The sequence below is a fragment of the Acinonyx jubatus genome, chromosome C2 (genome assembly GCF_027475565.1).
Source record: "Acinonyx jubatus isolate Ajub_Pintada_27869175 chromosome C2, VMU_Ajub_asm_v1.0, whole genome shotgun sequence".
NCBI classification, from domain to species: domain Eukaryota; kingdom Metazoa; phylum Chordata; class Mammalia; order Carnivora; family Felidae; genus Acinonyx; species Acinonyx jubatus.
Window position 1 is genome coordinate 37,997,365 of NC_069384.1, and position 23,298 is coordinate 38,020,662.

The window sequence follows — 23,298 nt, forward strand, 5'->3', positions numbered from 1 at the left end:
AAAATAATGTGTACATCCATAGATAGTTTACCAGAAATACTTTCCTTTCTCCCAGACACTACTGCAGTTTTTAAAGCAAGCAATAAAACAGAAATTCTCCATTATTAATAAGAAGAAACTTCCCAAAGCAATGACATTTTAGAGTGGAAGTAAGGAATAAATGGTCTCTCAAAGAGTGGGGGGATATGGAAATGTACATAACAATTCTGTTTTAGTACAAGCTCAAGTCAGTAAAAGATGGGTCTCCATTTACAATGTAAAATTAAAAAAAAATACCAAGATTAGTTACCTTTACAAATTATCCTAGGAGTTAATGGATTCATTGATGTTTTCTCAATAAGGCTCTTGATTATAGACACTATTTTTATAGTGAATCTTTTCTAAGATTAAAAATCCTTGATTTGGGGATTATTATTAATTAGCAGGAAAACAGTACCTTCTGAGAATGTATGCTGAATCAGTTCTTTCAGTGGCTTGCCATTGCATGTTAGATTAAAGCAAGCTCCTTATTAAGACATAAAATCCCTGCATGATCTGGCCTTGATGTTCTTTCCTACTTTACATTGGGCCATCTAGTCTGTTGCTTTTCATGCACCAGACTCACTAGTTTTTGTTTTGTTTTGCTTTCTTTTTTGTTTTCAGTTCCTTCAGTAGTCCACCTCTTGCTTAGAATCTTCTACATCAGCTAACTTACTTTTTGAATACTGGCCACTTCTCTCCAACATTTTTGTCCTCTGGCAATTTTTAAATGGCTAGGTCTTTCTCCTCATTTAGGTTTCAGCTGAAATTTCACCACCTTCTTATCAGGACTTTCCTTTATAAATTTGTGTTTTCTTGTTTTACTGTTTAAATTTAGCCTGTAAATTCTAAAGATAAAATTTTACATTATTTCTAGTTTGTCACAATTGTATCTCCAGCACCTACCATTTGAAACACATTCAAGGCACAAAGTATGTATTTGTTGAATAAATTAATGTCATGAAGTATAGCCTATAAGCAAAATCCACTGCAAATGTGAAGATAAGTTTCATAAAGCATTAACACTGTATATTTTTATGTATATAGTTCATATGTCTAATATAAACTTATTGTCCATTATTGGATGACATGTTTGATACCCAATTTTTCCTTAGTTGTATCTTATAGCTACAACATCTCAAAATTTCCTATTATATCCCATAATCCAAAGAGTTAAAATTCAAATAGACATCTTGTTGCTCTTTACATGAACATCTCTATTTAATATATCAATGCAATTACTAAATTTTCTGCAGAGAATAAAATATGAAAAGAATTTTAATGTATAGAGAACTTGGCTAATAGTCAATATAATTTTATGGCTGCTGAGTATGTGAATATGTGGTGCAATCCAAAAGAAAGATATTAACAAAATATATCTCCTACAACCAAGTCAAATAACTAATTACCAACAATATATTATGCAGTAATTAATTTGATTTGGTATGTGTATTTTTTTCATTTGGAATTAGGGAATGCCAGCATAAAAACCAGACTGAAGTCCAATGTCTCTTCAATTTACAGCTTTCCTTTTCCTGTTTACTTTATTTTTATAGCTACATTTTGTATTTTTTAAACCATTATGTATTTGAAGTTAGGGTTTAGTAATGCTTGTTTTGTTTTCTTGCATTTTTTGCATTTAATTTGCTCCTAGAAATGTTACTAGGAATTTTAATTTTCCTCGAGGCTATTATATATTGTAAAGTGTATTATAATATAATTTAATTTGTTACTTTCTTTAAATATATGAACTGTGTAAGACCTACTTGGTGAAATGGAAAATATAGGTGTCATTTTTCCCCCTTCTCACTTGTCATCCTTGCACAGAGGCCATGCTTATTTTCTCTGTATGGTTCCAATTTTAGTATGTGTGCTACTGAAGCAAGCACTTTCCCCCTTTTTAGTCTCAGGTTAAAGTTTTTCCCAGAAACTTCAATTTTAAACACTTATGTCCCACCCAGTACTTTTTTTTTCTTCCAAAAGATTGATTATTGTACATTCAGCACTATATTCCTCACCCTGTCTTTAGAAGAGTCCTACCATCTGTGTGTTCCTTTCCAGAATATTTCCTCCAGGTTGACATCTCAATTTAGAATTTAGTTACGTGATTGAGCTTTCCTGTGAACCAGACTGTGATTGTGGTCATAAATTTCTTTTCTCTGGAAGGCTGCCTCTCAAATGTTCATCAGTTAGCAAGTAAAGCTAGTCAGTTCTATCTAGGTCATGTTCATTCACCCTGAAAGCAGTATTCTAGAGAGATAAAATGAATTTATACACACATGATAATTACCAAGTAAGCCTGTATGAAGTTATAAAAATAATTCTAAATTTCTCTTATTCTTTTATAATGCTTTGTAATATGTACAGTTTCCTTTTCATTTTAAAATTATTTCCTTTGCTTTCTATTTTTCCACATTACAATACTTGAAGATATATATGTATAGAAAGAAAAACAGCTTTAAGGAAATAAATGTGAACAATTCATCAAGTTCATTTTTTTCCTTGAAAAACTATCATGTCCATTCAATAAATTACTGTTTGCTTTTTGAGAAAACTCAAAACACTTTATATAAGTTAAATATAGATAAATTAATGAACACTTTAGATAAGTTAAATATAGATAAATTAATGAAAACAAATATATTTTAAAGCCTTTATTTCAAAAATCTACTTCAGTTGCAGAACCCGATATATTTTTATTTAGTCTGGTATACTAAGTCCTTAATATGTTAACAACGTTTTGTTTATTATGCGTTTTTGCAGAATAAGAGGCAGAAAGGAAGCAAAGAATGAAAAGATCTGATTTTGTACAAACATAAGTTTTTAAAATGTTGGGCATATTTTTAAAAAATCAGATAATGTTAAAAAATGTTAATGTTTTATTTATTTTTGAGAGACAGACAGAGAATGCATGTGGGAGGGGCAGAGAGAGGGAGACACAGAATCTGAAGCAGACTCAAGGCTCTGAGCTGTCAGCACAGAGCCTGATGCAGGGCTCCAACTCAGGAACCGTGAGATCATGACCTAAGCCAAAGTCAGACGCTTAACCTACTGAGCCACCCAGGGGCCCCTAAAAATCACATAATGTTTTAAAACATACTAAAGCAATACAACCAGTAAGCAAGGACATAAAGCAGCTATAAAATAGCATTTCCCAAGATATTGTAAATATTATCTGAAACTTAGAATTCTGTGAATTAAGGAAAACATAGATTTTGTGATATGGCTAAGTAATATCAAATTAATGGAAGAAATTTAAGAAATCTACTTTGGGTAGAAAAAAAATAACTGCTGGGAATATTTATAATACAGAAGGCTGAAGTATACAGTCTCACAAAAACATTTTGAAATGTAGGGAAAGGCACTGATGTTATATTTCACCTACATTATACATTTCTTCAGAACCAGCCCTGATTCTGATAATCAAGAATTGACTCTTAATTATAAATCCTTTCATGGACACAGCAAATAGTAACTAGTTTTGATATGATGTTATGTAGTTAACTGGGTCACCCACTCACAGTCACTGTGTAGGTTAATTGGAAACAATCCAATGGTAATCCCATCGGTTTCCTGGTTTGCTATGAATGTCCAGGAAAACCTATTATCACATTCTAGAAAAGGGAAAGAGAGGTGAAATTTCTACAGGAGAATTATGATTCTCTGGGTCAGGAGCTGTGGGAGCCACTGTAAATCTGAAAGAGCCTTTTGTCATGGATCAGAAGCCAACAGAGGCCCTGGGCCAAACTTTGAGTACACAGAGATTCTGCTCCAGGAGTTGGGAGCAGAATGGGTCGCTCACAATGGCCACAGTGAACACCAGAATCTGGTCTACAGGATTGTAACTGTTGAACCTGCCAATTTGGCACTGTTACGCTCCGATATCAGAAAGAGAAAGCCCTTCCAACCTTCCTGGCCTTGCAAGACCCACTGCCCGCCAGCTTTGTTTCTTTCCTGCCTTGGTCTGGCAGTTGCAATGGAACACAGGTCTCCAAAGTGCTTCCTGTCTCTATGGAAACTGGCAAGCAGTACCAGACTGATAGCCATGCTCCATAGTGGCTGGGCAGAGGGTGGCACAGAAGGTGGATACCAGGTGTTATCCCTATAAGGCAAGCTGAATCCTGAAAGGATAGAGTCAAAGAAAAATAAATGATGTGGTAACCTAGGAAAACAGAAATACTTAAAGTTTTTCAGAACAAACCTAAGTGCTAGAATGAAATCACGGGAAAATTACTAGAGAATTCTAAATATTCATGGGAACAGAGGAACATTCCAAAAGTGGAAACATTTTGCACTTAGTTATCAGTCTTAATCTTTCCTCCAATTTCCTTTCTCACATGATAGAGCATTTATTGCACTTCTCTTGAGAATTTTAGGCTTGCATTAATAGCATTTGTGCTTTTCAATCCAATAGGCGTTAGTATGCAATATGTGTTTCAGTACACACAACTACTGAGCCACAACTTTCACATTAGAAGGTTATTTGTTTAGAATGCCTTCAGTAATTTAGTGGAAGTAATAGCATGCTGTGTGTGCATTTAGATATATTTTTAGACTCTAAGCAATAAGAATGATCTTGAACTTTCTAAGATTCAGGTTATTTGTATAAATCTCAGACCTGTTGATTGAACAGAAGAGATGGAGTGGGGAGGGAGAGAAATACAAAGCTGGGAAGAGTTGAGGGAAAGACCTAAAGCATAGTAAGGTGCCTTTGTATTTCAGTTAAAAATAAATTGCCTATTCCTGTCATTTCTTGTATTTCAGATCCTTTAGCATATTGTGTATCTACTGATCCATTTGGCCCTTCTGCTTTTCATACCCAAATATGAGAACCTTAATATGAAACCAGTATTTTGCATTTCAAATGAGGTTCTGGGAGCACCTGGGTGACTCAATCGGTTAAGCGCCCGACTCTTGATCTCAGCTCAGGTGGCAATCTGGTTTGTGGAATCGAGCCCCTTTCCAATTCTGCACTGAAGGCATGGAGCCTGCTTAGGATTTTCTCTCTACCCCTCCCCTGTACGTGCTCTCTGTCTCTCAAACTTTTTTTTATAAACTTAAAAATAAAATGCAGTTTTAGAGAGGACACAAAAATATTTAAAAACAAGCCAAAACATTATGCATGCCATTTGATTCAGATGCCGATAACTCTTCTTAATTAAATGATTTTGTAGGCTTCACTGACAGTTTTCATTAAGTATAAATATTTTCTAAAATGAAGGATCAAAATAGGTGACATTGCTTATCTCATGAGAAGTTCATGCTTTCCAATGAAAAACTATATCTTAAATTCTCTTCACATCTTGTTTTTATTTGTTCTCCTTCACTGTTGTTAAAGCTGGTTCTTCCTTTGAGAAAGTTGTGCTCATTTTCAGGAAGAAAAATAATGAGGGTCCTCAGTTCCTGTTAAATAGCCCACAAAATTTGATCATTTACCCTGAAAAATCACTGACTGTAACTCACTCCCTCTCAGATGTGCAGAGACTCAACCTCTGCCTGTCTGTCTAGATATATCTCAGGTGATTATTGCTCTTGGTAAGTAAGCACTCATGCACAATGTGCACTGATCCACTGTTGTGGCCCACATTTAATCTTTAGCGCAGGGAGAGAGATGGAGAAAACCATTGCCTTCACTCATCATCCATTCAAGAGATAGCAAGGCTTGAATGATGCCGTTTTTGGAAGCAGAGCTGTGTTTTGGGATCAGTGTTCAAACATGCATCTTTGCCTGTCTGCTCTCTTTCAACAATACTGCTGGCTTCAAAGATCTCCCTTTGCTGCTTTGCCTCTCCACGGTAATGGCACATCACAGCCTGTCAGCAATGTCCAGGTGGCCATTAACTTAGAATTTGCTTCTTTATGTACTATTGACAGTGTGCTAGGTTCTTGGTGGTCAGTCAAAGAAAGCATTCTTGAAATGTGTGAAGCAAGGACAGCCCGTAACTAACTGAGGTCAACTGAGGCCAACAAGAGTCAAGACTCAGTTCATTTGATTTTGAGTTCGGTAATTCCTAATCTAGACAGGGAAAGGTTTGAACCGTTTTTCTCTAAGTACGTGAGAAATGGAAACATGGAAGGAATAATGGCAGCTTCTCTGTCTGCTATTTAAAGACAGGGTCAAAAGAGCCATCTTTGCAGGCTATTGAATAATTGCTCTTCATTAAAGTGTCTTTCACAGCAATAAATTAGCAAATTGTTTCCATTTAACTACTGAAACTAACCTAAATGGTTTGCAATCACTGATACTGGTTAGAAATAAACTTGGCAGACTATGAAGAGTATTAGTTCAACAGAATAGAGGAAAAAAGATCATTTAAGGGACTTTTATTGAATACTGGTGGGTGGGAGGAGAAAAGGCCTCTTGGAAAATGATGTGAGGATAAAGGGGGAAAAAGACTGAAGATACTCAGAATTTGAAGAAAAGAACTTCAAAAATGAACTCTTTACATTAGAAAGAGTTCATTGGTTTTCAGAAAGAAATAAAAACTTTATTTATGCTATATATGTATACAATAATCCCAACAAGAGACATCAAAGGTAGCTTTTCCAGTGGTGTTCTATAAATGTTTAACACCTGGCTCTGTGGGAAAAAACACTGACTTGAGTTGTTTGCCAATTTCCATAGTGAAAAGATTCTCAATGTGGTCCATTTCCAGCTACCAAGGCATGTCATTTAGCAAAAGAGAGAAGAGTTGACTGTCCTGAGCTGTTATGACTCAGCTCTAGCATATCACAACTTTTACTTGAATTTCAAGTGTTCCTTCAATTATTTAAAATAGATGTTAAAGGGGACACATGGATGGCTCAGTGGATTGAACATCTGACTCTTGATGTCAGCTCTGGTCATGATCTCACGGTCTTGGGATCGAGCCCCATATCAGGCTCTCTGCTGGGCATGGGGCCTGCTTCAGATTTTCTCTTGAGATTTTCTATCCCTCTGCCACTCTTCCCCACTTGTGTGTTCTCTCTCTCTCTCTTTCTCTCAAATAAAAATTAATGAAAAAAAAAGATATAAAAGTTCTACATGCAGCTTTGAATTGTTTGACTCCAAACTCTATGCTTGTTTTATAAGTTAGTCAGAATTAAGTTCACTTTATTTTCAAAGCATTTTTTTGGTCAAGCACATGAGGTTTGAAGACAAAGTGCAAGAGTTCAAAACCTAGCTGCTGTGCTTTCTAGCTGTGTGGCTGTGGGCACATTATTTAAACTCTCTTTGCATCAGTTCCCACATCTTCAAGGCAGAGATAACAACAAGGTTGGCATGAAACGTAAATCACTAATAAAAGAAATACACTTAGAATAGTGCCTAGAATATTGTGAAGGCTCAGATAAGCTTAGCTTTATTTTTCTTATATTTACCTTTGGCTTAGTGTTCGTGGAGGATGAGATGATAGAGGAAGGGTACTGTCAAAATGGATGTTGATGCAAGGGAACTTGGACCAGGAAGGGAAGGTAAAATATTTCCATTTCAGAGGTCTGTCTACCTAAAAGGGCTTAGTTAGGGCTTATTATACTTCATATTCAAGAAAAGTTATTATCTTTTATGCTTTTCCCCTTCTGGAGCATAAATTTGGCACAGTCTGTCTTTTTATGTTTCACTTTGGGGGCTGACAATGGTATTAGATGTGTCTGTTCTAGACCACAATCTGTTATATCTTATGTACACTCCTCGTGATTTTCAATTAGAACTTCATAAAAACTGTCTTAAGATATTCTACTAATAAGGGTTTGGAAATTTAAGTTTTCCATATATATATTTTTTTTCTTGGTGAAGAATCAGTCTCTCCTTCTGCCCCTCTATTTTGACCATGAACAAATGCTACAGACTTGAGTTATTCTGGTCATTCTACTGTCACAAGTTCCCCTACAAATGCCAGCCTCTACCCTGTGAAGATGCTTCATTTTGGACAATGAGCACCCACTAGGAGTTCCAACTCACAATACAGAATGTTAAGCAATGCAGCTGATTCAAAGATAAGGAAGACAACCTCATCACCTGCCCTTTAAATAGCCTGGGAACAAGTAAAGGAGACTGATATTTATGCAAATAATGAAAGGGAATAAATACAAGGAGGGGAGGAGGAAAATGAAGGACATAAGCTGCCTGGAAAAATAGAAAAATAGCCAGCTTCTACAATTCTAAATTGGAAGTTTGTTTCCTTTAAAGATGATCATAAACTTGTTTGATAAGAATAACTCCTCTGAAATCTAGGATGGTGCTGAGCTCAGCCAGAGAAAGGATAATTTTACAGTAAGGCCCCAAATGGTATGACCAAAGCATCTCACAAATTCTCACAGATAGGAAAAAAATAACGAGTTATATACTACACCTACACTGCCTTCTCCCTTGCTATCACACCCTCTCCCAAAGTTTCTGAACTCTGCAGTCTCCTTAGCAAGTTTCTCTTCCTCTGTGCATCTTTCAGATGTTGATTCATACAAGGCAAGGCATGTAGTAGGTCCTCCAAAATATTTGTCTGATGATTGCATTGCAAATGAATCCTTAATTTGGTAACACACTAATTTTTCTAATTGGGAAAATTGTTAACTTCTTTGGAAAGACTCTCTGAAATGGGATTAAATGACAAACTTGAGCCACAAGGAGTTAAAAGAGAAAAGTAGCAGTTAACCTGATGCTCTCTCCAGGTTATAACCAGAAGTAAAAGGCAATTCAAAGCTTGAGAAGAAGTTTGACTGCCTACAAAACTGGCTTTTGAATTGATTTTGGAAACCACATATCCTAAGGGTATTTAAGATTAGTAGATTCTCCACATGAGTTTGCTCTCTATTGGGAAAAACTAAATTATTTGACTGCAGGGATTTTAGGCTGCAGGTCCCAGGGAACAGAAGTCATAATACTTTAAAGTCAGAATCTACGTGGGGAGAAGATGGAGGGAAGCTGTCCTAATCTCCTACCTGAAAGGACAGGTGTAGGTATACTAGTGTATATACAGTACCTGGCATGTAGAAGACCCTAACAATTATTACTTTCTTTCTTCTATAGGCCAGTAAGGAAAGATTTACTAAGGAAATTATTGTCCAAAGTAAGTTTTGAATAGGATAGGATATTTAAGAGCACTTGCTATTGACATCCTCTGTTATTTGATTTTAATGTTATAACTGAAATTTATGAGGGCATAGCTCGGCTAGGTATGGAATTGGAAATTTCATTGTCAAAGGGTTTACTCATTTATTTTGTTGTTGTTGTCTAATTCACACTTAAGCAAATAGTGACAAAGTTACTATGGCTCAGCAGCCCTTGTGGAAAAATAAGAATAAAATTCTCAACTTTCAGAACAAACTCCAAATGGTTCATTGACTTTGTTTCACCATGGAAAGTCACTTAACCTCCCAGTGTCAGTTTACCCATCTGTGAAATGAGAAGGATAAGATTTTCTTATGGGGATGTTTTGAAAATTATTTTGCAAATGTAGTGGATGAAATTATTGCAAGCATCACTGCTCTTTTTCCACTTCTTTAAAGAAGCAGACGATATTATTTATGTACCAGTTGATAGTCAAATTTTTATCTGGGGTGAACTGTGTATTCTTATTAGCAGCTGTGTGCTTTTTATTACTTAAAGAATCCCACCTCCCCCAGCTTGTTCAATTTATGTGTTACATCAATGCCTGGGAATTTGAACAAAATATCTTAAAATCATTCTGAGCTTCATATTTATGAGCTGCTCATCTGATAACTCTGGTAATTATTCCTTCTTTCTGTTTTAGCTCATGTTTTCTCTTATGTGGTTTTCGCCTCACCTCACTTCACAAGATTGATAGTTCTCCACGTTTCCCTGCTAGAGGTCACCTCTGAGCTGAAGGCAAAATACATCCCACTCTGGCTCCTGTTGACTTTTAAGTCAACTATCAAAGAATTTATTCCAGACATCTCCTAACCTCAATTTAAAAACTCCACCCTAAAGATTACAGGGAGATATCCTGGGGAGTTGCCATAGTGACTCTAAGAGGTTGGCATTGAGAAGACAAAGCTACTGATATCAGATTTTATACTTGATAGGCTTAATTATATAACATGGTCATGAACCTCTGTGCTTGTGTCACTTAGGTCTGGAAAGAAATTTTCCCCTTCAGGCTCTTCTGTCTCTTACGGTGCCAATCAACAGGCTTCTTGGTAATAAGATCCTTTATGCCAATAGCTCCAGCATAACCTCAAGTGGTGCTTGTAGTAATGATAGAATCATTACAAAACGAAAGAAGAAAAGAGAAATATATTTCATGGGTGTGATTAAGTCATCATAATGTTCTTGCATATGTAAATTATCCTTGACTTAATGAACTACCTTGCTCACATAATAGTATTTTAACCTGGCTCTGGAAAGTCATTTTCTACCCATGTTGATAATTGTTACTGGGTTTGGCAGAGCTCATCTCCAGATCATCTTACTAGAGTGAAATTTATGTATTATGTTTCCATGTGCATGAGTTTTGTTTTAACTATTAGAAGTGTTCTTACTAAGTAAAGTTATTATATGAATTATCTTAATAAATTAGTATGATACTTAGGAAGATAGAAAACTTGATTATATTCTACTGATCTGATTTGACAAGGGTCATTTGAAATATGTTTTTTTTTCTTGATTATAAAAGAAATATGTATTCATTGGGGAAATCAGGAAACAAGAAAAAGGAACAAAGGGGCATTTGAAATACAGGTTTTTTTCTTGATTATAAAAGAAATATATATTCATTGGGGAAATCAGAAAACAAGAAAAGGAACAAAGGAGAATATTATCACTCCTCCTAAGTTAATCTCTTTAAGATTTTGATGGATATTCCACAAGATGAACACTTCTTGAAAAATACTTACATTGTTTTCTCCAACACATTTTGTGTTTCTAAAAACAGCTGCATCTACAAGAAGCTCTGATAAAATAGGATTCTTTTTTTTTATGTTATCAGAAATTGAATCTAAAGTTCCAGTATCCATATTTCATAGACTTTATTCAGGATTATAAAAGCTACCAGGGAAGTGTCTTATGTGTTTCCTCTCCTGCATTAGAGAGTTCATTTCAGCCAAAATTATTCCAGTGCCTTATCTTCAAAGATGACTAGAACCATTCCATATTATTAATGCAAGGCCAAAGGAAATTAATGACAATCATGTTACTATTTGCATATAAATCTTCATGTGTGCCTAGGAAGAAAAGAAGGTTTTCTGGAACATATACAGGAGTATGAAGGAGTCTTGTCCTCTAATTAAGGACTTTCAATTATTTTTTTTCTGTCTTTTTGTAATATATAGTTATGGTGTTGTTCGGTTGGTTTAAATTTTATTTGGAGTAAGAAGTCCAACATAGTTCTTGGGAAGTTAATCATTTTATAACTCTCATTTAATCAACATTTTCTTTAATCCCCTTTTAGGCAGCCAAGGGCAGTTTCCACTAACACAGAATGTAACGGTTGTTGAAGGTGGAACTGCGATTTTGACCTGCAGGGTTGATCAAAATGATAACACCTCCCTCCAGTGGTCAAATCCAGCTCAACAGACTCTGTACTTTGATGACAAGAAAGGTGAATACATTTTCTTTTACATGTTTTAATCATATTCTGAAATATCCTAATTATAATGAATTTATTTTTCTAAGATGATTCAAATTATTCGTTTTGATTACAAAACTGCCGCTGCTTGTATTTAAACATGTTAAATATTAAATACTTTAGTTTGCAAGTCATAAACACTAAAGATAACCTATGTCAACTTTTTAATAAAATAAACAGTTACAGTTCTATTTCAAAAATCATTTTATGCCTTCTCTTAACCATTATATTCTCTCTAGATATCATATTCCTTCATTCTTATAATTGCCTTCTGTATAGATTAAATGCTTTTTCCTCACTCTAGGTAATATAATTTTTTTAATTAACCTTAGTTTAATATATTTACAAGATGCTGTATGATTTTGGAAAGTTTTGTGACATTATTCTTATGAATGGGCTTGAAAGTAAGAATTGTAGAAACCATTCCCATAATAAATTTAAGTATCTGCATGTTTCAAAATAAACTGAAATTAAAAAGCTGTATTTACTTCAAGTTGAGTTAGAGTTCATTAATTAACTGGGCTCCTAATTGGATGATAGGTTTTGATTAAACTTTTTTGGAAAGTAATGAAATTCATAATATTTAATTCAAGCAAACAACTAAAATTATACACTGAATTTCCAAGCCTTCATCCATTATTATAAGCGCTGGGGTGACGTGGGGGGGGGAAACGAGTTCATGAACTATAACAAAAATAAGGAGCTGTTGCTTTAGATTATTTAAATTATATAGAATATAAATATCTATATATCAGCTCTTCAACATGGTCTTAATATCTGGATTTCTTATGAATCTGTGTAGATAACAGTAAGAAAATTTGAAATCAGCTCCATTTTAATGTTTAAAGTGTAGTCAAATTAGTCCAATAAATGTGCCCATTCCCCCTAAGATAGAAATTCACTATGTTTCTTACCTCACTGTAGTTTTTCTCTTTGATGTACTCCAAATTTAAAATGAAAATTTTAATTATTTTCAACTTTAATATATAATGAAAGATTGGCTAAAAATCGAATTTATTGACTCAATTTTTTTTTGAGGTTTCCTTTGTAAAAGGCATTAGAGTTAGTGAACAAACAGGTAAAATATCTGCCCTTATAGGGACATATGGTCCGGTAGGGGACAGACAATAAACACATGAACAAAATATATTTTAGAGTACATTGTTGGGGGACAAGTATTCTCTATCTTGATAGATACATAGATGCATAGAGACATTATAGCTATCTACAGAGAGAGAAGGACAGAGACAGAGAGACAGAGATGGAGAGTGAGAGAGGAAGAGTGAGACTAAAAAACTGGCTCGAGTGATTGTGGAGGCTAGCAAGCCTGAAATATGCAAGGCAGGACAGCAGACTGGAGACCAGGGAAGAGAAAATATTGCAGCTCAAGTCTTAAGGCAGTCTGGAGAAAAAATCCCTTCTTACAGGGACCTCACATGTTTCCTCTTAAGGTTTCAACTGATTGAACAAGACCACATTATGCAGGCTAATCTGCTTTACTCAAAGTGTACTGACTTCAATGTAATCTCATCTAAATATACCTTCACAGCAATATCCAGATTGGCATTTGACCAAATATCTGGGTACTGTGGTCTAATTAATTAGTTGTCACATAAAGTTAAGTATCACAGAAGGTCAGGCTAGCATTTCTATAGAAGTATATTACTTAGAAAGAGTTTTTATCTATTGTTTTATTTTGCTATTTAAAAGACAAATGCAGCAGATATCACTAAAGGCCATATTTTCATAGGAGCACAAGGAAGGGGCTAAATGTCTCACAGTCATGTGAGATTTAAAGTTAATATTGTCATTTAAAGATTGTGAGTTAAATATTGACCAGACTTAAAGCCAATGTGTTGACTCCATATTTATATTTCTCATGTTTTGATTGATTAAGAGTGTTTGATGTGAAATCATTCATGTTTAACAGGGACTTGTAGAAGTAGACATTTCTTTTTTTGTTTGTTTGTTTGTTTTGTTTTGTTTTAGTACTTTAAGAATATTTTAGAGAGTCTGAAAATGAATTTTAAAGCCTTCATCTGCTAAACACTCACTATAGCAGTATTAATCCAATTTTAATTCCTATTAATATTATTGATTATTTAATGCTTCTTATTAAGGACTCTTTTATCCCATTTAGAAGTTTTTAACAGATTTTATGAGACTATAAAATATCTCTTTGCAATTTGATAAATATGAGAAATATCTAATGTGATAGTTTAAAGCTTAAAGAAAGTATATTATTCAAGAGTAAAAATTTGATTTTGTGAATTAATTATTTTACAATTTCATAAATAAAACCACAAAAAGTAGCTTGTATCTCAAGTATATTCAGTCGGAATGAAAGTTGTATAAGTGAAAATGAAGCTTAAAGGCTTTTGATTTCACTGGTTCTTAGTAAAAAATATATCTAAGTTTTATCATGCTAATATTATATAAGCTTTATATTTGGTTTTAAATCTACTAGTGCTTTTGGGGTAGTGATGGCACATCTCCTTGAAAAAAATGTGTCAGTGTTTACTTTTCTTTGCTCCTTTACGGTGTTTGGAGGAATTTGTGATTGCTGGTTAAAACCAGTGATCTCTGTTGCTTTTCAAAGAATGAAGTCACGTTGGTTAAAAAAGAAAATATATCAGTCACACAGAGATTCAACAAACTCTTTTTGCTTTTAATATTAGTTGCTTACAAGTATTTGTAAATAAGTATTTAAACATATATGCCCAAATATAAGGTGACATCAATTTTAAGAAAAATCTCTTGTTTTCTCAATGGTATAAAGCAAGAGAAAATGTTTTGGGGGCCACAGTCCTTTAAAGATAATCATGGAACAATGAAATATATACTTAAAACTATTTAATTTGTTGATCTGATTATATGTGCATATTTAAACTAAAAGAAAAAACATACATTCATTTAGAGACATTGCTTTTCCATCCTGGCATTTAAGGAAATCATCTTACTTAGCAGTGCTTTTTCAAAGTGTAGGATGTTATCAATGAGAAATTTGTCCCAAGAAACAACTATGATTTTTTTATGACACCAGAACAATTTTTTGTTGTTCATTCATCCTGCAGGAGTATAATAATGACCTCCACAATGTACCAACATATTGTCCTGCTTTTTAAGGAGATTTTTGAGAGTCATGTTTACAGTGACATCTACAGTGGTGAGGTCAAATCCTCAGGCACAAAAACAAAATCTATACAAAATGTCTTTGCTTCCTCTTACAGTGATTCTATAAGTTATCCTTTATAGAACATCTAAAACCAGAATTGATTCAGGGTATTTCAAGCTAATGTGTTAGGATCTTGTTGAAAAAAAAAAAAAAAAGAGCTTGTAATACAAGAAATGCAAAGACTTAGAAACAAGGCAGCCCCTCTTTCCTGAGGGATAATTATGGTGAGAAAAAATCCATCATGTTATATTTGGGATATATAGCAACATATTCCTGCATCTTATTGCCATAAAATCGCAATATCTGATCATATAAGTTGTTGTAGTGTGAACTTGCTTTATTTTATTTTTTCTTTACCAATTTCTATGATAGCTTAGAGTCATGTTGAAAAAAGCCTCCGTGTGTGTTTGTGTGTGAATGTAGTATAGCCAGTTTCTAGTTTTGATATTAGATTGTTTCTAATTCTAACTCTATTATGGTTTTAAAAATCTGTTGCAACAGAATAACAGAAAGTTGTGCATAAAATACCCTTTCATGGATGGCAGTCTAATGTGTGTCCCCTCACAAGTCATTGGTTCAGTTCCTTTGTGATGTCTCAGTGGAAGGGATCTTTGACAGTTATGTCCATCAAATGCAAGAGTTTGAAAATGAAAGCATTTTTTGACGATGCCAAATCACGGTTTGTCCCACATCATCTTTTTGTCCACATTTACCCGCCTCACTTCAGTCCTAAAGCTTATCTTGAGCAAACAAACATGCTACATTGTGCCAGAGCCTAAGTACAGAAGCTGAGCATGGGTTAGCATGACTGGAGTAACACACACATGCTGTGCAAGTGACAACTGCTCAGGAGAACAATAGAAAAAATGAGTGATTGTCTGTGTCTCTGATTGCACCACCTTTTGCAGGTGGCTGCTACTGTTACATAAAGGCTCCCTCCTTAATTCTGTGCTTATTTCTGTCTCATATTATATTGCCTATTGTTTTCAGGAGCTTTCAAAACAGAAGTTTTGAAGGGTATACAGTATCACAGTGTTTTAATTGTGTCTCAGGTGCTTTTAAAATGCAGCTGAGGTTGGGGCGCCTGAATGCTCAGTTAGTTAAGCCCTGACTGATTCCTGCTCAGGTCACGATCTCACCATTGGTGGGATGGAGCACTGCACTGAGCCCCGCGTAGGGCTCTGCGCTGAGAGTGCAGAGCCTGCTTGGGATTCTCTCTCTCTCCCCTTCCCCTGCTCTCTCTCTCTTTCTCTCTGTCTCTCAAAATAAACTTTAAGAAATGCAGCTGAAGTTGAAAAGCTTTGGGTTAAGCAAGTAAATTTTCACAAAAGTTCTGTATCCCTAAACTTAGGTTTTTGTACTGACATAGGTTATTGAGAAGGAAGGGAGAAAAGGAAAGAGGGCAAGTGGCCCAGAAGAATGGAACAAGTGCTTCTCACTGACATTGTCACTGCTGCTGTGAGCCCCAAAACATGTTCCGAGAAGTTTTTCATGCTACCTGAAGACGCAGGTCTGGAAGGGTCCTTCCAGCCTATGAGGGTTGAACAAAGAACTCAGGATGTCAGCCCATTGGCCCAGTTCAAACTGGGAAACCTTTCTTGTTTACTTGGAATTATTAGCTAAAGAAAAACACGCTGTGAGTGGACAGTTGTTGGTCAGCTAAAGGAGAATTAAGCTGAAGTCCGTTCCTGGTAGTCTCTGTAAGGGAGGTTAAATGTGAATATTCAGGAATCTCTTCTCAGATGAAGATAAGTGTGTGTGTGGCGGGGCGTGGGGGGGGGGAATTGGCTAAGGTGAAACTAACATCATAAGATTTCTCATTCAGGTAAAATAAGGGGGAAAGCAGTGAATTCAGCAATAAAAACTCGGGCTTTTGCCACCTTGCACACATTTAATATGATCAGTAGCCTCCTCATTTACAAGCGGAGAACTAAGGATCAAACTCTCAAAGAAAATTGTCCACAGACATTCGGCAAATGATGGGTAGTGAAGACATTTGAATCCAGGTATGACCTCTGTGTCAGTTTTCACCAGAATGCCCTTGAGAACAAAGGCACCTGGCACCCGGTCGGGTTAAGTATAACGCCAGTGGCCTCTACCATTGATATTGGCAGCTGCCTTTTAGTTAAAGAGCAGGAGTTCCTTTCAAAATGTTGAAGACACACATAGAGTAAGACAGAGGGATAAATTATAGTCAGCACTGCCCAAGAGAATTTTCCATAACAAGGACAATGTTCTATATCTTTGCAGAACAAAATTCTGTAGCCAGCAGCCACATGTGAATATTTAAATTTAAGTTAAATAAAAATTAAATAAAATCAAAATTTAGTTTCTCAGTCACACTAGCCACATTTCAAGTACTCAACAGGCATGTGTGGCTAGTGATTACTATTTTGAAAAGCACAGTCCTAGATGTTGATTCACTCTTTAGATGCCGTAATAGACCTCATGCAATTCCAGCCTCAGCTAGTAGAATATGTATTTTCCAACGGAGACAACCCTAGGTCATCGTGAAAATGTATTGAATATTAAATAAACAAATTTTTGCTGTGTAAGTTGCATAGCTTTAATGGGAACATTGCATCAGACACAGGAGTCAGATCTGGCTTCTAATCTTGCTTCTGACCCCAATTAGCAGAGTAATAAAAGGGGTTCATCGATACGTGACCAAATCAGATGTTCCAGTGTTTGGATCAGAACTGCATTTTAAACAATTTCCCTGTCTACTTTCTGTGTATCTGAACACCAAAAATCATTAACCTATGAAGTAAATATTTCATTACAATTCCATTTCATTTCTGCGTAGTTGCTATATGAAGCCTTTTTTCTATAACACTTAAGAACCTGCAGATCTAAATAGAAAATAAAACTCAATAGGATGTTTTACAGGTTCTAATGGGTCAGAGCGACCGAGACTAGACATAGCTCATTCATTCACTTGCTATGTATGTCCTTCGTCTCTTTCTTTTTGCACAAATCTTACCACATCTGTTATTAATAGTAGGTAAGCATTTGGAATAGAGTGGGTACAAGGAGACAGAGAGAACAGGGAGTGTTGTTCATTGACACACCACAGGAATGCTGTGTGGCATTTGGCAATGGAAATGAAAAAATCAATTAGATCATTGCGTCTGTTTCTCTGCAGGTGTGGGGGAAAAAAACAATTGAAGTACTACAATCTGATCACTTAATGCTCAGGAAAAAAACACTTCAATTCCTTCCTATTATTGACAAAAAATACCTTGGACAAACATCTCCAGGGGTGCATAGTGTATGCATTAAACAGACATATCTCTATGTGCTTGTATTTGTTTTATATAAAAATGTAAAATACACAACTTTTTGTGATATTTCTCTTCACAGTAACTTTGCTTTTTTTCAATTATGTTTGAATGATTCTCAAATATTTCCTGAAGGAAATTTCGTAACTAAAGGAATGAAAATAAAATTTTACTAACGGCGTAACCAAAAATCACTGGTGTTAATTATCTAATTATTCTGCCGATAATTTTACATTAATATTGGGGGCAGTGGGAGAGAAAGAACATGAATAAGGTGTCTTAGAACAAGGAGTGATAAGGAGAAGAAAAATGAGATGAACCTCAAATGAGAGCACAAGATTTCCTGGCTCCATGCCAACCAGTACCACCTGACAGTGTCTATACCCACGACTGGTTTCCATCAATGTGACAGACTTTAAAATATTAAAAATTAACTCAATAACGCAGTTATTGAAGTGGCCAACATTACCCTTCTTTTTGCTTTCTTAAAATATTTTTTTTCAAATAATATGTATAAGTTACAATAAAGACATGGAATTAATGATGACAACTTAACGATACACAATACAAATTTTTAAAAAACCTTTAGGTTTACATTTTCTCACTGTATTCACAACAACCCTGTACAGTGGGCAGTCCCGTTTTATGCACAAGGTCCCATTTTATATATGCAGATTTGAATAACTTGAGTAGTAAATGACAAGACAATGATGAGCCTGAGTTTTCTTGGGATGAGCCTAATTCACTTTATGCTGGATCATTCTGGTAAGGACTTCATTTTATTGTGTTTTTTTTTCTTAATTTCCTGTGGAAATTATCACTTCTTTTAGGGCTTTACTCCCAAGTCAACTTCTTTTTTTTTTTTAATTTTTTAATGTTTGTTTATTTTTGAGAGAGAGAGAGAGGCAGGCTGCAAGCAGGGGGAGGAGCAGAGAGAGAGGAAGACACAGAATCGGAAACAGGCTCCAGGTTCTGAGATGTCAGCACAGATCCCGCCGTGGGGCTCGAAACCACAAACTGTGAGATCATGACCTGAGCCAAAGTTGGTCACTTAACCGACTGAGCCACCCAGGCGCACCCCCCCCCACCCCCCACCAAATCACCTTCTTATTAGTAGATCTCCTGAGCACACTTTATTTCATATTTCAACTCCATCATACCACAGTCATTTCATATGCATTAGCAGATTTTCTAGCAAATGCATGCATATTAAATGAATATGAACCAAGTTACTATTAAAAAAAATTATAGTGGAGGTAATAAAGAATGAGCACACTATTTACAGATAGGTATAGGCATATGTAAAGGAACTGGTCAAGATAATACAGCACCCAGGAGCTAGCAATGGTAAGAAACCAGCATACCGTTGGGCCTGAAAGGGTGATGAAAAAGCAAAAGCTATGATTGTGAGAGGAAGCTTCTGATTAGAAGCTATAACTGGTTTGGAAGGGTGGCCTATAGAAATATGTCAATTGATCTCTGTTTCTTCCAACCTTCTGATACCTTGACAATGCTTTCCATGGTCTGAGCCCAAATGGAATCCATAAGTCAAGGGATCCTGGGTAGTTTACTCTCTCAGAGCAAAGAGCAAGAAAAGAAACACATATATCTGGAAGGATATGCAGGAAGTAACCATCGCTACCTATCATGCACAAAGTTCTTCTTATCCAGTTTTCAGTAAAGACAATTTCTATAGAAAACTTTGCATCACTTTATACTCACAACTACCTTGAATAGAATTATTTCTTTTGGGGAGAAATAAGTAATAGTATTGTTTCCAAAACATATTAATTTTTTCAATGTTATATTCCTCAAATTTAATATATATATTAAACTCTGTGCTAATAGATATTTGTAAAGAAACAATTTCCTTTCACTTAATCTGCTAATGACAATGCCATTATTGGAAATTTTCATTAAGCATAAGCAAAATCTTCAGTTGTACATAATATACTTTTTTAATTTGTTTACTCTAGTGTAGTTTAAGTCCAGCAATTTCAAGAGAAACATAGATAACCACATACACTATAAATTTTACTGGTATAGGGTAGATTAAGTTATAATAGCATCAACATTTGTAACTTGGACATTCAAAAGCATATATGTATGCCTGAATGCTTTCAGGAAATGTTAATTCTTGGATATTTTGGAATTCAGCATACTTTCCATAATAGATATTATATTTTAGAGAAAACTAGGTTTTACTAATGTTACTACTTTTTTATAATGCTTTTAGTTTTAAAATAAAAGTGAAATATAATACAAATAAATTAGGTAGTTGTAGGTCTCTGAGATTGAGCAAATTCCTGAACTAAGTGCTCTTAGTTATTGTACATTGCACTAACATTTTTTTAGCAAACCCTACAAAGAGAAGAATATTCAAAATATTTTATTCTAACTTCTGGTGATTAGCTTCTGTGTTTATCCAACCATTCATTCAATAAATACTTGCTAACTAAAGTGTGATAAGTACTATGCCTGGTTGTTTAGAGTTATTGTAGCTCATTGATTTTTTAGTAGTCCTTTCCATGTTGAGTAAGAGCTACTAAAAAGAAAGCTTGTCTTGGTTAAAGTTAGATTCCCTTTATCTTCTAATTATATATGTTTCTGGGAACATATTTTATAAGTATATTAATATATTAGTAAGATATATAGAGTCAGTACGTAGTCAGGATTTATTAAAATGATCATAAACCACCTGAGGAATACCACTTTTTATGATGATGGCAGTAGAAGTGGGATGATGGCTAGAGTCAGGTTAGGTGGATAGTCACCACCATTGTGTCATCTGTTTCCATCTGTTTCCATCTCCCAAAGCAATTTAAAAAATGCAAACAATGACCAACCAGGTTTTGGGGAAATGCTTTGGTATCTTTTGTGGTATTTCAGATCCTCAATTTGGGGAATTAATAGTTATCAAAGAAAGGAGGTTTTCACTAAGTAAGTGCCCTTATTCTATAAATGTCTAAGCAGATTTAATACTTAAAAAATTTCCAAGTCACAATTTCAGTTCTATTCTGTGAAACACCGTGATGTCCCAGGAGTTATACTGGGCGTTGGAACTACGAACGTAATACAATACGTAATACAATATGGATTTTGACCTCAAGTAGCAAGTTGTCATGTACCATCTATATATAGAGATGGTGGATGATGTAGGGGGAAAGTATTGGGTCAAGCATTCCACAGGTAGATAAATACAATTCTACTTATTTCATAGTAAGCCTCATCATTGAGGAGGTGAAATTCCAAAATAATTGGTATATATGTCCTCCATGAGCCTAGGGAAAAATCATTTCACTTGAAATACACATGACTGAAAATATACTATTTGGATAAAATGAATTTATTTAAAGAAACAGTTGTAAATAAACTATTATGTATTATTTGTCAAATATGTGAAGTAATGGTATACTGTGCAGAGAACTAATTTCCTGGTGACATACTGATATGGTCTCTATGTTGAACAGCCTTTGAATCAGGATCTGATTCACAGACCATGGAAAATGTAAGATGTAAGATATCCTAACATTTTTTAAATAAGTTTCAAAATAACATTGACATTATAATTCTTAGTAAGTACAAGAAAATCACAACAGTATCAATATATACTGTCCATAATGTATAAATTTAATTGTTTGCACGATTACATAATTTTGGCTTATGCCAATATAATTCTATTTAGGTAAAACATAGTGTTAAAAGTTTTACTATTTAGGAGCACCTGGGTGGCTCGGTCGATTAAGCATCCAACTTTGACTCAGGTCATAATCTCACGGTTTGTAGGTTCAAGCCCCATATTGGTCTCTCTGCTGTCAGCACAGAGCCCACTTTGGATTCTCCATCCCCCTCTCTCTCTGCCTCTCCCCCACTTCCTCTCCCTCTCTAAAAATGAATAAACATTAAAAAAAAGTTTTACTATTTAATTTTTAGTGTTTTTGCCTATTCTATGGTTTTCTTAATAATTACGACAGACTTTAAGACAGTAATATCCCCACCTGTGATGAATCTACATTGTAGAAATGGTGCTAATTATTTTTTTTTTAGTTTGAGACTGATGAAAATTTAGCCCTAGAACAAATGTAAAGATTATTGTACTCAAAAACATAGTCAACTGCATTTGTCTCTCCTAGTTTCAAAATCCCAGTAGAGAGAAATGGATTGGTTCGGCTAACATTAGGTCCTTCCACTGTGCTTTGCAGTGTAACTAGGGCTGGGGCAAGCAATCACTATAATTTACATCTACAGTCAGTAAATCTCACATTCGATAGGTTCAGTGTGTGGAATCTATGTAGAATATTCTTCTCTCTTGAAAGAATCACTTTTTATGAAAAGAACTTCAACATAAAGTACAGAACAAATAAGGAAACTCTATTTCAAATATTACTATTTGGATGCCCCTAATTAGAATAGCCTCTTTTTAATCCCACTGAGCTTTTTAATGTGTGTGTGTGTGTGTGTGTGTGTGTGTGTGTGTGTGTGTGTAATTCTTTTTGGTAGGCCCCACGCTGGGCATGGACCCTGACACAAGGCTCAAACTCAGGACCCTATAATCAAGACCTGAGTTGAGATCAAGAGTTCGAAGCTTAATCGACTGAGCCACTCAGGGACTCCCCCAGTGAGTTTTTTTATAAGTAAACTTGGGAGTATTGATCTAAGTACCAAAAAGTAAGACATAAAAACAAACACAGCCATTCAGTAATGGTGATGCTAATTTAAAAACTATTAGATTATTGGTTTTTTGGTGGAGTCTTTAGGATTTTCTATATATAGTATCATGTCATATACAAATAGTGACACTTTTACTTTTTCGGTACCAGTATTTATGTTTTTTTATTTCTTTCTCTGATGTGATTGCTGCTGCTAAGAGGTTCAGTACTATGTTGAATACAAGTAGTAAGAGTGGACATCCTTGTCTTATTACTGATCTTAGAGGAAAACGTCTGAGTTTTTTATCATTGAGTATGATGTTAGTTGTGGATTTTTCATATATGGCCTTTATTATGTTGAAGTACATTCCATCTAAACCTACTTTGTTGAGAGCTTTTATCATGAATGAATATTGTACTTTGTCAAATGTTTTTTCTACATCTACTAAGATGATCATATGGTTCTTATGCTTTTTCTTATTAATGTGATATATCACATTGGTTGATATGCAAATATTGAACCACACTTGCATCCCTGGAATAAATCCCCCTTAATCGTGGTGAATGATTTTCTTAATGTATTATGGGATTTGTTTGCTAATATTTTGTTGAGG

General features: G+C 34.9%; 1 protein-coding gene and 1 non-coding gene across 3 annotated transcripts in view; one reads left to right on the forward strand and one right to left on the reverse strand.

The window, feature by feature from the left end:
• Window positions 1-23,298, forward strand: part of CADM2 (cell adhesion molecule 2) — a 337,826-nt gene that overhangs the window by 59,449 nt on the left and 255,079 nt on the right. For both annotated transcript variants that reach the window (XM_027077568.2, XM_027077570.2), the window contains exon 2: window positions 11,403-11,552. In XM_027077568.2, coding sequence (XP_026933369.2) covers window positions 11,403-11,552 — 150 coding nt within the window. The remainder of the gene's footprint in view (window positions 1-11,402; window positions 11,553-23,298) is intronic.
• On the reverse strand, window positions 1,800-1,907 carry LOC113604822 (U6 spliceosomal RNA). Its single transcript, XR_003426847.1, has one exon. It is a non-coding gene; the product is annotated as a U6 spliceosomal RNA (small nuclear RNA).